General features: G+C 41.1%; 1 protein-coding gene and 1 pseudogene across 1 annotated transcript; both read right to left on the reverse strand.

The window, feature by feature from the left end:
- Positions 1-6,571: 6,571 nt before the first annotated feature.
- LOC134875517 (tissue alpha-L-fucosidase-like) lies at positions 6,572-11,214 on the reverse strand. Its single transcript, XM_063900136.1, is given in 9 exon segments — positions 6,572-7,139; positions 7,984-8,083; positions 8,595-8,785; positions 9,187-9,387; positions 9,586-9,691; positions 9,860-9,997; positions 10,484-10,618; positions 10,718-10,928; positions 10,931-11,214. Coding segments are annotated over 9 exon segments (1,344 nt in total). The 5' UTR covers positions 11,058-11,214; the 3' UTR covers positions 6,572-7,004.
- An 83-nt stretch (positions 11,215-11,297) lies between these two features.
- Positions 11,298-14,154, reverse strand: LOC134875154 (tissue alpha-L-fucosidase-like; annotated as a pseudogene).
- Between the last annotated feature and the right edge of the window lie 391 nt (positions 14,155-14,545).

A 14,545-nucleotide genomic window follows, 5' to 3' on the forward strand; every position in this document is an offset into this window, starting at 1 on the left:
CCCTAAAGTCAGATGGTTGGCAATCCCCAAAGAACATTTTCCAAGCATAGTCAGTCAACTACAGCTGGCACTTTTCACCCAGTTACCATCTGTCCACCCAGGCACCCATTCAAAAGAATATGAAACTATTTTCTGTCTCTTTCCCTCACTCCTCCGGCCTATCCATGGACTCCCCTTAGCATTCAGCAGTGAGGCTGTTTGAATGTGCAAGTGCTATTTGTACATAGTGTGCACACTCACGTTTGCCAAAAGGAGCTTTTGCGGTGTAGCATCACAGCCTTGACAGCTAGAGAGCAACACAAACACACACAAAAAGAGCCATCCGCTTTTTATGTAGTCTCTCTGAAGTTTCAAGTGTTCAGGGGTGGGGTGGCTGGGAATTTTTAGGGGGATATTTTTGGGTGGCTTTTCAGGACTTTACTGATATGGTCCCTATTTCACTGTGAGACTATAGCACCCCCGAGTGGTCAAATGAGGGACCCAAACCAACGACAGTGGTCTGCAGAGAGCTCTTTCAACCTCAGTCAGGAATTAACAAACGCCCTGATGAAACAGCCATGAAAGAAGATCAGTTTCTTGTTTTTCTCTTCTCTTATATCTTCAAAATTGACTTTCCCATGATATGTTTGCTGTAAAAGCAGTGGATCACAACGTAAAAGTGGGATGAGTTAGGAAGCAGAATCAACTCCACGCCTAACTTGAAGTACAATCCTCTCAGTTTCACACGCCGCTGACGGAAGAAGGAAATGATTCATCTGAATGGAAAGGAAACAAAATAAGTCGTTTTTAATGTAGCTCCCCCCAAAGCCCGTCCAAAGAGTCATTCAAGTCAAGAGAAGAAAACCATTCGTGGTGAAATGATAGACAAAAAGGCAACTTGATAGTGTTTGGTGAGATTAGGTTACACTTGTTGTGAATGGAGTGTTTGTTGCACTGTGTGTTCCTTTGCCTTCCTCTTTATTTATTTGTTGAAAATCAAATTGTCTGGTGTTTCCAGGTACGATTTTAAAAGCTATGAAAGGGTCTTATTTATTTATATGTGCGAACAGATATTTCTGTAGTATTCTGTATGGATGGTGAGCATTGACTTGACTGTGTGTGTGTGTGTGTGTGTGTGTGTGTGTGTGTGTGTGTGTGTGTGTGTGTGTGTGTGTGTGTGTGTGTAAGGCTGTGTGTGTGTGTGTGTGTGTGTGTGTGTGTGTGTGTGTGTGTGTAAGGCTGTGTGTCATAAGGGATGAAGCCCGATGAAAAAGTCCAAATCAGCCGTTTTAAATAGACAAATAACAAATTATAAGAATCTTTTAGCATGACCTGTTTTTTTCCCCTTTTCTAACATTTGGATTTGGAAAGCGTTGGCAAAATGGGAGATTTTAATGGGAGATGTATATTTTATAATATAATCTACATTTCTAGATTAGTAGAGACTATTGAGTACAGTATATGTACAAAAACAGCATATATCAAATGTGAAATACTACAGTATTATTATTATGATAGATTATAGCATTGTGTGATACTACAGCTGTGTGGCATATCCAGACTCAGTACATGTGAAACATAATTTCTAATGAATATTATCTTGAGTTTGTGAGTGCTGGGTCAGGTTCACAGGGTATAACTGGCAAGAGTGTTTATTGCCAAGTATGATCCTCCGTAGGCCTACTGTATATCTGTCTGTGGTTCTAACAACATATACTGCTGTACCCCCTCCCTGTATTTCCCCTTTAGAACCAACTACATGTGCCTAACCAGCTATATGTGGAGGTTTTCTTTGAACACAGTTTACAGTATATATAAATATATATATATATATATAGAAAGATATGTAAATAGAAAAGTATAAAAATCTTCAGAGAATATTGTTAACGAAAATGTTTTTATCAAATTGACACGCCATCCTTTGTCTCGCTCACTGTCACTCGCAATACACACATAAGACTGGTGGATTTTGTTGATGTTACTACTGCATGTTTTATGTGAAACTTCCTTTGAAAAATTTAGCAGAATCTCATTTTTGGCTGATAAGAACAAAGCAAATTTTGTAGCTTATGAACCCTTTTTTTGTGATTGAAAACTATTGACAGGATTTTACAATGCCGTTATTAAATGAGTCATGCCTTTCTACGAAGAAGACATCCTTGGAGGACTTAAGATACTTGGCAATCAATGTTTTGATTTGAATCTCAGAAGAACAATTCAACAACCTCCATGTAAAACAAGCTGCCCTGGCAATTACAAAAAAGGGCTGAGAATCAGACGCCATGTTTTATTCATCTGCAGCAGTGTGGGTTGTAGCCTTTTTGTTGACTCATCCTCCTCTGTTCCCCTCAAATTCAACAACATGAAAGTGGTGTTTCACACAGCCCTCATCAAACAAAGCACAAATACCTGCTTTTCTACTGTTACTCCACTGTGAAGGCCTCTTGACTCCGCCCTCACAATCCTCAAACCTACACACACGCATGGTCTTTCCACGAGGAGTCGGCCTTGAGGAACACCAGGAATCAAAGAGGCTTTGTGGGATTTTTATCAACCGTAGCAACTACTACTTCTTCTTCAATTCTTGCTTGACTTTGTCCTCTATACTATTGATCACGTTACGGTGTTAGCCAGCCACCTTGCCTTGAAACAGGTCCATAGCAAACACATTTTGGTGGTTTTGATTTCCTTTGTTCCATATTTAGCCATCTTCACAGTATAAATACAGGAGCCTCAGCTAGAAATAGCAGCCTAGGTGTATATTGGACAAACATAATCTGAGCACTCACCAACACACCACAATGACTGCTATACGAACCCTTTCACCTCTTTCTAGAAGTGCAAAAAACACTTGTTGACAGCCAGACGGACAAGACACCTCCGAGTACCTCAGTTTCTAGCAGCAGTGTCTCCAACCCCGACCCATGCCTCTGCGCTCAGGGGATTCTCTCACACCGACGGACCCTGATGATACAGGACCAGATCAGTCCCACAGGAATGTTGTCCATGTTCTCTGAATAAAAGGGGCAATCATTTGAGCCCAGATTATCTAGTAGCTATTTTCTGAGACTGGCAGAAAAACAGCAGTGAAAGTTGTGGTCGTGGAAAGAGCTCAATTGTAGCCGATGTGTGTGGGCTGTACTGTATGCTGTGCATTTGCAACAAAGTGAAACAGAAGGGATGCTGTAGCAGCAGATTTGAGTTTTAGTTATGCAGATATTTCTGAGGCAGAGCTGCTCTGGAGGAAAAAGCAAAGTCACTGGAGGTAAACATCAGTGGGGGAAGCCAAGGTCCTTTTTTGTCTGGCTTAGTAACCAGAGCAGTGACGACTTCTTCCAGTACTCCCTGCAATATTTAAAACATACCCACTGTTAAAGAAATAAGAACCAACCATATGATGTTTTGAAGATGCATTTTTGATCACCACTCACAGTCAGCAACGCTTGGGGAACAATAGGACATTTTGGGATGGCATTAGCAGTAACTTTATACACATTTGAAGAGTAGATAACAGTGAGGCTGATAGTAAATAAGATAAAATAACACTGGATTGTATTGTTATATGTCAATTTATTGTGCATACGAAGGCAATTTAAATCAGACACCAACAGAAAACTGTATATAAAAGGCATTAGAGAATGTAGATACAGTTAATGAAAGAAAAAGACAACCACCAACAGTATCAAAAAGGGTTTGTTTTCATAAAAATATTTGGAATTCTAACTCTAATTCGTATCTATACTAAACTACATTCAAATGTTACATTTTTCCCTCCTCTTAAAGATTTTACTTCACACCCCCAGAGCAGCTTTAACCCAGAAGATGTTCAACTGAAACTCCAATGTGCCTTTAGCAATGAGGTGTAAATGTGCTATGTGTGTTTGGTGTGTGCGTGTATGCGTGTGTGTGTGTGTGTGTTTACACTGTAGTGTTGCTTTACAGTATTCACACAGGTAACCATGTGGGTCAGAGAAAACTGAGCAATTACTGTGTAATTAACAAAAAAAAATCCTACCCTGCCACCCTAGCGTTTACAAACATGTAAATACCTGTTGCCAATGGACATTGCTACTCTCAATATGACATATATTGTTATTACAATATGATTATTATTAGTATGATTCTTGTCATTAAAAAGGATTCATTATTGCAATCACTCTCATTATTATAAATGGTGTTGTCAGTTATAGCTATGGGTAAACATTGTTCGGTATTCAAGGGCGAGTAGGCTGTGTGTGCGATAACAAACAAAAAAGGTTGACGATACTTCTTAAATTGCTGCTACTGAGGAGATGGAGTAGAAATCAAGTGTCAATAACTCTGGAAAAAAATGTTTTCTCTGGGATCGATGATGGACACACCAATGAGGAGTTAGAGATCGCACTGAGGAAAGTAAGCGTTCGGCAAACAGACTGACGGACGATCCGAACATATGACCTTCTTTCTCCATGTGCATTTAATCCACTATGTTCTGCCAGATGAGGAAAACACGGACAAAACATCTGATGCAGACTCTCCACTCTCTGTATTCTACTCTATAATGTAGCAAGACTAAAATAGCCCCTCATTGTCTTCTATCTCCACCTTTTTCATGTATTTCTCATAATGATTTTTAATCAAACGGGTTTGATACAGCGAGCTTTTCTGTCTTTGAGCTCAGCTTTATCTTTGAGTTCTCTTGTTTTATACACGTTTGATTCAGTGCCAAGACAGCATATTGTACATACAAACATTCAATGCTTTTTTTTTCTCCTATAAAAAAAAGTTGACTGGAGCATATAGCAATAGCGATGCCATAAGACATACACTTTGTTTCGTTGAGCCACCAGTGGACACACAACATGCATGAGCACACCTCGGTGACGGAGGGGACGCGGTCTTGAGTTTGTGCTGGACGGCAGCGGAGGGTGTTGCACAGTAAAGTGTAAAATCATGATTATGTTTGTTGTGTTGTGGTTCTCATTTTGTACATACACATTTATTTATTGATCTTGTATGTTTTATGGATTTAGATGTGTCAAAGGAGCACGTCCAATAGCGCTGCAGCCCGGAGAGATGGCACACTGTGACGTGGTTTACCCCCAACACAGAATGTAACACTGTCAACGTTGTCGAAACATTTTCTAATGGCTAATATTATTACTATTAATATGATTATTATAAAGCTATTTTAGCGAGTTAAATGAGAGGTGCTGTGTCTCCTTAGTCTTTCTTTTGTGTGAAGTTTCTGACTCTTAGGACACCTACTGAATCCCTCTGTCATTTTTTCTAAAAGTTCCGAAAGAAAAACGTGCTTTTTTTACCCTTCATTATTTGCTCTCCCACACACTCCTGTGGAAACACCTTAATTTGACTCCTTTGTTTACTTCTGTAACATAGTGACATCACTACGTAACACTCGCACTTCTTCTGTGCTCCAACACATTGCACTTGATAGGCTAAGGGACATCTCTAAGCCTTTGACCAACCACAACAGAGCCGGCCAGCTAACCAATCAGAGCAGAAAAATTGTTACAGAAAATTGTGTTAAAGTTCAATTGCAGAACAAACATTGTTTACTCTAAGCGAGAGGCATTATCTCATCTGGTTGAAAGTGAAATAAAGTAGATGGAAATGTTTGCATTTGAGCCACAAAGCGCCATCCAAAATGCAAATCAGAGGTCAAAGAACACTTTCCTTTTCTTTCCCCTCTCTCTCTCTCCCTCTCTCTCTCTCTCTCTCGGAATTTGCAATGCAAATGTCAAGCTGAGCACATACAACTATTAAGGAAGGTTAAAGAAGAGGACAGAGAATAACTTTGCTCTGGCATTCTGACTAAAATGCAGTCCCTGTGGGTATACTCTTCGCTGTCAGTCAGACTGACACAGTTAGGGTATATTTAGGTCCATTCACACCTTATCTGTGGTAAATAACTGCACTGACAACGAAATCCCGCTGCTACGGAATATAAAGTGTCCCACTGAGGTTTAAACGTTCAGCGTAAAGCCTCAGGGGGAGAAGCAGGTTACATCCAAAGATCAGGAGTTAGTCAAATGTAAAAATGTTGGAGGTGATGAGTAATGCCATCCTGAGGCCCTTAAGGGAGTTAAGGGCCTCACTTGTGCCAACAAGTGCTGCCCAATTGCAAACATACTACGAAGTGTGAAATATAACAGATCCCACTTAAGTGCGAAAAGCCCTCTCGAGGTTTGTACATCCTGTTCAAGACTCCAGAAAGTCAGATAGAAATAAGTTTTAGAGGTGGTTATTGTGTCTGTGCACAACTCAGCAGCAAGAAACAAAAAGTTCCTGAAGTAATGAGACCTGAAGGATGCTTGAGGCGCATTGAGACACAGTTAGATGGCTTTGTTTCTTGACCTAGCCTTAAGGGATTCTGAATTTCTCAAAAACCCTACAGGGTAAGAGGAAGCAAGGAAAATGGTTTTTCAAGCTTTCAGCACCACCAGCCGAGGGCCATCTAGTGCTATTATATTCAAGAGAAGGAAGACATTTCCACTACAACATTGTCGTAAAACAGCACAAGAACCGTCCCAGAGCTTCTTTGGAGTAAGATGAATCTCTAACATTAATCATATAATGTATTACACAATAATTCACAAGAGAAAACAATCATCTTTTATTCAGTTTTTTCATACAGTAAAAATACAAAAAGTGCATTGTGGTTTATTTTCCAACAAACCCCTAATAAAAGAAGTCAGTTCTTTCTGAAACAGCAATTAGACAGCTGGGAGCTGCCAGGAGAGCTTCACAAGCTGAACAGAAGATACCACTTTTCATTCATAATCATTAAACATTTTTATCTAAAAGAGCACAATTAAGAGGCAGCAACCCATTACATGTTAAGTCCTCAGAGAGACAAAAGGAATCATTGAAGAGGAGTGTTTCATTTTTGGCACGAATACTAATCCATTACAAAAGGTGCTGTCCCTTTAACCATATCACATTAGTTCACCCTTATCCCACAAAGATGATTAAAACCTGAGATATAAAAAGTCATGATATTCAGCCTTTTAGACTTTGAAGGCTTACTGGATGGTGTCCAGTTTGAGTGTCCATGCCTGCCCGGGGGAATAGGGCAGTTCAGGCAGAAGGATAGTGAGGCCACCACTCGGGCTGACCGGAGACCAGGGCAGTGGTTTTGGATTGCCCAACAAAGTCACCTGGAGAAGGGAACAAATGTGTGGTTTAGTGTGTCATACTTCATGTAAAGGCGATCAAATCTCTTTGTGTTGGGTTGATATACTGTTTTGCATATCCAGTTTGTTGCAAAAGAGTCAAAAGTTCTGTTTTCATGCAAATCAGCTCAACCAGCAATATGTTACTATGATTCATTCTGCCAGATTATTAGGGCGGTGGTGGCAAAGTCCATAGGGGCTTGGCCTGGGAACTGGAAGGTCACTAGTTCAAGTCCCCGAAAGCAAGGCACCGTTACCTACACTGCTCTCCGGGCGCCATACATAATGGCAGCCCACTGCTCCTACACTAGGATGGGTCAAATGCAGAGACCATCCAGCAGTGGCTCAGTAAGTAGGGGCTTGGACTTGGAATAGTAGGGTCGCCGGTTCAAGTCCCCAAACAGTTGAAATATGGAAAGTGGACTGCTACTTGGAGAGGTCCCAGTTCACCTCCTGGGCCCTGCTGTGGTGCCCTTGAGCACACACTTCCAATCCCCCCTCCCCATTGCTCCCCGGACGCTGCACGGTAGCTGCTCACTGCTCCTAGTACTAGGATGGGTTAAATGCAGAGGACCAATTTCACTCTGTGTGCATGTATGTGACAAATAAGAGGGTTTCATCCTCCGATTCTTCTTCTTCTTCAGATTGAAAAGTAGCCCACACCACAAACCTGTGCAGACGGCACCAAGGCGCTAAATCAAATTAGCATTGCATCAGTAATGAGCAGTATGACAGTGTGACAAAACAACATTATGGTTTTTTTAACGCTCTAACGGAGCCACTACTCTAAGTCTAATCTATTAAAACAACATCGTTTTAATCCCATTACCTTAGTGACTGCAGATGTTTTGGGTCCCAGGAGTTTCAGTGTGAGCTTGGGGGGTTTGGTGATCATGATGGCATAAACAGAGGTTCCTTTGGATGTATACCTAGAAAAATACAGAAGATTATTGCGTCAATTATCTCAATTTCAGGGCATCTTGCATCTGAGTGATTAAGACATAAACCATGCTTATTTTTGTCCCCATTTCTCTTTACTTTTCATTTAGTAGTTAATTGAACATGCTTTAGTGCTGCTAACACGTAAACTAACATGAAAATAACATGTTTATTTATTGCTTGGATTCTATGTTTTAAATCAGGTTTAATCTTCACTTTATCTAGAATTATGTTTTTCTCCTTTAAGGATTAAAAAATATGATAATAATTATGTTTATTAAATAAAATCATTTCTTTGGAGTTTGTTACGCGCTCATGCATGAGCTCAAAAATAATAATACAAAAAAGCCCGTGCAGCATTTGAATGTCAAAGTTATGAAAGCTTTGAAGAATCAAAATATTCCGTAGAAGAATACTTTATACAATGTGTGAATGCATTAACTTCAATAATACATGACAGGAAATACAAGATCACAGACTGTGTATCTCACTGCTTCTTACCAGACTGGTACGGTGGTGTTCTCAGTCTGGACCCTCCAGGGTTTGGAGGCGTAGACGGCCTCTCCATTGATCTGTAGCCAGGCTCCGACCCCCCTGAGCCGCTCCTCAAACACAGCGGGGATCATCCCATCAGGTGTGGGACCCACATTCAGGAGGTAGTTACCTCCCAGAGCCACAGTGTGAACCAGATCCTGGAACAAGAGAAGGTGGAGAAAGGCAAGGCAAGTCAGGAAGAGACACCTCGCTGATCATGGTATTTCTGCTGTATTGAGATGACTGAAAAATCAAGGGCTTGGCTTAATGTTGGATCATGATTCTCTTGAAAATGATTGCAAAATCAAGGCACACCTGATTGTAACATAGACAATTAAAGGTTTAGCGAAGTAATAGTTTGAAAGAGCACTTCCAAATGAAATTAGATTGATAACTGTTTTAAAATTAGCAATCAAACCCCCCCAGAAATTACAAAATGTGCCCGCGACGGCTGCACACAAGCAAATATTACGTGTACTTCATGCATAAGATATACAAAAGCGGAACCAACCTATCGATCATTGCAGATTTGGTAATAACTGTCATCACATATCCTCACCTCTATGATAGAGGGTAAGTCCATCAGTTCGCTCATCTTCATGTTTCGGCGGTAGCCCCAGGAGAACGTGTCCACAGATGTGCACTTCTCCCATTTGTGCTTGGGCAGCTGGCCAGGAGTGTATTTGTCTTCACAGTTGTAGTAGCCGCCATGTTTACAGGCACAGCCAGCTCCCCATCGGTCATTGGTCACGATGGTATCCTAAGATAAGGGAAAGGGAATGCAACCTTAATAAAATGATAAAACTATTAATTATAGTATATTACACTTTCTCTAACATGGTTTACTTTCCCAGAGGAAAACAGATGCAGAACATATCTATAAAAGATACAAACTGTATGTAAATCTGACAACCAGTGGCCAGCCATCAGTCGGTTAATCTCTAATTAAAACACTTACTTTCACTGGGCTGTCATTGTAGAGCCAGGCCAGGAATTCGGTGGAGTTCCAGTAGGTGTCAGGTGCTTCCCAGTCTCCATCGGACCAGATCACCTCAGGTCTGTACCTGCAGAACAACAGGAAGGTATAAACATATTGCCATAAGATTCTATTAAAACATGCTTTCATAGGGTCACATGTCAATATAACAAACCCTGACTTTATCATCATTATCAGGTGGAATAAACATGTTTGTATTGTAATCAGCTGATGGTGTAATTCAAGTGTTACATACCTTACAACCATGTTATAAAGCTCAGGTAGAAGTTTATTCATCACAAACTCCTGCGTCTTGAATCCATTCTTCTTGTCTGTCAGGTAGAGAGGGTGGAACCACTCATACAGGGAGTTGTAGAGTCCATAGTGCAATGACCTAAAGAAGAAAAATGCAGGCAGTAAAACTAAAGAAAGGAAGGTTTCTGAATGACATGATAAATGTAAAAGCCACAAATTCAACCCTATATTTAAATGTTGATATTTTGTTATCTTACTCGAGGTATTGAACATTTCAAGATGGGATGCATCACTTCAGTTTTCTCTCACAATAATCCATTTCCTTAATCGGTATTTTTCCTTAAGGTACCTTAAGAAAGCCTTCATCTTTTAAATCAATCCTCAAACCTTACTTGAACAGGAATGCTTTGTTCTTTTTTTAGAATGATTTGGTTATGCATTTAGTTGTAGTCCCTCTTTTATTACTTCTACCCTAAAGTATGTCTTTATTATATTTCCCAGGTCAAATGTTTCACCTTTTAATTTGTTGTTTTTATCTTGACTGTGTGTACACAATTTTATATTGTTCTGAAAACAACACCATGTAGAACACTTCCCCCTCACTGTATAGCATGTGATGGCACACCTGTTGCGCACTGCCTCCCCAAGGTCCCCCACCAGGTCCCTGTGAGGACCAGTATCCACTGAGTTCCAGTTCCAGGAGTTAGGAGAGCCCCAGTTAGTAAATCCCTCGTGGTGTTTGGCAGTCAGGACGACATATCTGCAAAAAAGGTATCAAGGAACTGTAACATCAGCCTTGTGGAGTACTTCATCCATCCATCCATCCATTATTTAAATAATATTATTAATTGCAACTCACTTTGCACCAGAAGCCTTGAATATGTCCGCCCAGTCCTGTGGGTTGAAGAACTGAGCGTGAAACTGCGGCGCAAACTCTGGGTAGCTAAATCCAGGGGGATAGTTTTTGGACATGTAGCTCACACACTTCTGGTCCGGAGGTTGTGCGCCCTGCCAGTGCCACCAGAACCACTCACTGCCGAACCCGGGCACAGAAAACACCCCCCAGTGACAAATATCCCCACCTTCGCCTCGTCGTACCATGGAGGCAGTGGCCGGGCGTCCAGACTGGCCCAGTCCGCGGTGTACCGAGCCGCCGCGTGAGACACCAAAACACCGAGGAGGAACCACAAAGCGAGCATGGTTAGAAAGTGTTCCTATCGTGGCCTACTCTGCATGTGAGTGAAGATTAATGTTACCAGGAAGCTAATTCAAACAGTTCAAAAGCAGAAAACATGTAGTTTCACTTCCTGCAGCTGTACTATTATTGTTGTGCCCCTCCAGATGCAATGTGGTTTCGTCACATGACTGAAATCACATGAGGTATCACGTGATCACAGTCTGATTTTTTTTGTACAACTTTATTTACAAATGAACGTTACATCGTGCATGATTCTTTTTCTTTTGTTTTATTTGTATATATATATGTAATTTTCTTGTTCACACATTTTGCATTATCGTATATACATGTTATATATGTTTTTTTAAATCTAATGCAAATGTAAGGAAAGGGTAGATATCATGAATGTATTGATTTTTTCTAGGGTAATTCTGCATTGGATGATATAATTGTGAGTTAAGCTTAAGTTTATGTTTTTAACAAAGATTTTAAACCGTACATAAAAACTATTAAATGTGGGAACAAAAAAAGACATACAAAGAAGATGAAAGCAACACCCAAACACACACACACACACACACACACACACACACACACACACACACACACACACACACACACACACACACACACACGCACACACGCACACACACATCATTTTGTACACATTATTTATCTTTGTTTATAAAAAAATACATTAATGAAAAACAAATACAAGTAGGAGTGACCTTTGTACAATGTTTAAGGAAATGTTCCAATGGAGAAGCCCAGCTTTACCCTGACAGTAGATACCTGAGGAAGTCAATGATTCATTCAAAGTGAATGATGAATCAATCATGAAGAAACAAAATAAAGTAGTACATTAGCTTTCAAATGAGCCAAACCTTTTTGCTCCTGCATTGGCATATGGATTTATTATTATTTTATTGGCGAAGGGGCAGCCCTTTCTTGACCTAATGACTTGATCTTGATTATCCACAACTCTGAAGTTAGACAACTCCCTCCAGTTCCAGGCACCAGGCATTTCCAAGAGATTTTGGCATCGCAGGCATAAGAATCCTCAGTCCGGCTGCTGGTGTGAGTGGTTCCCACTTCAGTGGTACATCAGGATAGTCCATGAGTGTAACCTGTGGATATAAACAAGAATAATGTAGATTTATTGATTATGAAGAAGATTTAAAGATAACTGGAATTAGACATTTAAGGCATAATGGTGTACAACTTACTTTTGTGGCTCCAGTCATCCTTGATGCTGTGAGCTGAAGAATCTGTTTGGACGGCCAGTCAAGGATAATGGCATGAACTGTATTATTTTTGGCTGTGTACCTATAAGAGGTACAACACATTATTACAAAATGGGCATGTAGCAGCAGAAATAATAAAGAGAGAGGATTTTATAGATGGTTATATTTCAAGAGACATGGCCTTACATAGAGGCAAAAAGTGAAGTGGAAAAAACACAAAATCACAATCTCACCACACAGTGACAGTGCTGTTCTCCGTCTGGATCCTCCATAGTTTGGTGGCATATATGGCCTCCCCATTTATCCCCAACCAGCCACCAAGATCCCTCAGCCTCTCCTCAAACACTGGGACAATCATGCCATCTGCCATTGGCCCAATGTTCAGCAGGTAGTTACCAGCCATTGACACCACTTATAACAAGTCCTAAGAAATGAGAGAGTTAAATAATCCACGTACTTTTCTTCCATCATTTGTAGGTGATGCCCTACTGTGACCTTTCACCTTAATGATGGACAGCAGGCCCATGACTTCGCTCAGCTTCATGTCTCTCGGTAGCCCCAGGAACGGGAGTCGAGGGACTGGCATTTCTCCCATTTGCGGTCTGGAAGTTGACCAGGTGTGTACCTGTCTGCACAGTTGTAGTACCCTCCATGTTTGCAGTAGCAGCCCTTACCCCATCGGTCATTGGTAACCACCACATCCTAAAGAAAGACACCAGTTGTTATATACAGAAGAAGACTGGGGCTGCTAATGGACCATGATAAAATAAATACACTCTGATTAAACCTGTTGCGGTCTTTCACCTTGACTGGACTGTCGTTGTAGAGCCAAGCCAGGAACTGGGTGGAGTTCCAGTAGGTATCTGGTGCATCCCAGTCCCCATCAGACCAGATCAGATCAGGTTTGTACTTCGTCACAAGGTCCGCTAGCTCTGGAAGAGTCTTACGGGCAACAAAATTCTGATTCTTGAATCCCGAGGCTTGGTCCAACAAGAAAGGGGATTGTACCATTGCTCACCTGTTCCTGACAGCTGCAGCCTAGGTCTCCCACCAGGTCCCGGTGAGGACCCACATCCATTGAGTTCCAGTTCCAGGAGCCTGCTGAGGGCCAGTTTGTGAATCCTTCATGGTGTTTGGATGTGAACACAACATACCTGTAGAGGCACACACTTAAATGTCCTTACATATATCAGGAACAAGGAATTGGGAGCTTATTATAACCGAACATAAGACCCCAAAAAGTAATCACATCACTATACAGCATTGTTAAAAAAAAAGAAAACTGAAAAAATATATATATTGTTATATGACCTAAAGCCACTAACTGCAGGCAAGCCTTTACGTGAAACCTGCAGGTGCAGCTGAGCAAACACTGGCAACAAAAGAGACTTTGCTGTAGTCAAATGTTACTCAAATACAGCTGGTTTGTGCACATTTTTATGGCACCACGATTAGATCTCATGACCGTACCTGGCTCCAGAAGCTTTGAATATGTCTGCCCAGATTTCCGGATCGAAGAATTCCGCGCGAATCTCCGGCGCAAAGTCGGTATATTTAAAACCAGGCGGGTAGTTTGTCTTCATGAACTGCACCTCTTCTGCGCGCTTTTTGGAGTGCCACCAGTACCAGAACCACTCACTGTACTGCCAGAATCCAGGGACCGAGAAGGATGGATGAATATCCCGATCTTCGCTTCATCGAACCACCTGGGCAGGGGTCTGGCATCCAGGCTGCTCCAGTTTGCTTCATAGCGCGCTGTGCCTCCAGGTATCCACATGAGAAGTATTACGCACATAAAAGCGAGTATGCATGGAGGACGCATTTTAATTGACAGTATTCCTTTTAAACCTGTAAAGCAAATCCTGACTATGAACCTCTTGAGTTATAGTCAGACACGAGATGTGCCTTTAGCTCTACCTGTTTGTACCATTTGCATTACACCTGAATGCCGTTGTGGGAAGGGAAAAACTGTCAGTGTATCCGCCCTCTGGTGGTTTGTATAACGTGAATCCTACTTCACTCAATACTATTGTGCAATGACAATAAATAATCAATTAACCGGAAGCATTTCAATAGAAATCTTTATACACTTTAAAGTTTAAAGTAGTCCGTTTTTTTATTAATGCAAAACGCCTGTGATTTCAATGACCAATTTCAAAGATTTCTGAATACTGTACATTTTTTGGACCACTAGATGACCCCAAATGGCAACTTGGAATCAATTTTGCAGCAGGGAAATGTACATAAAGCCAATTACAAGACAACA

This window comes from Eleginops maclovinus, chromosome 13 (assembly GCF_036324505.1).
Source record: "Eleginops maclovinus isolate JMC-PN-2008 ecotype Puerto Natales chromosome 13, JC_Emac_rtc_rv5, whole genome shotgun sequence".
Taxonomy (NCBI): domain Eukaryota; kingdom Metazoa; phylum Chordata; class Actinopteri; order Perciformes; family Eleginopidae; genus Eleginops; species Eleginops maclovinus.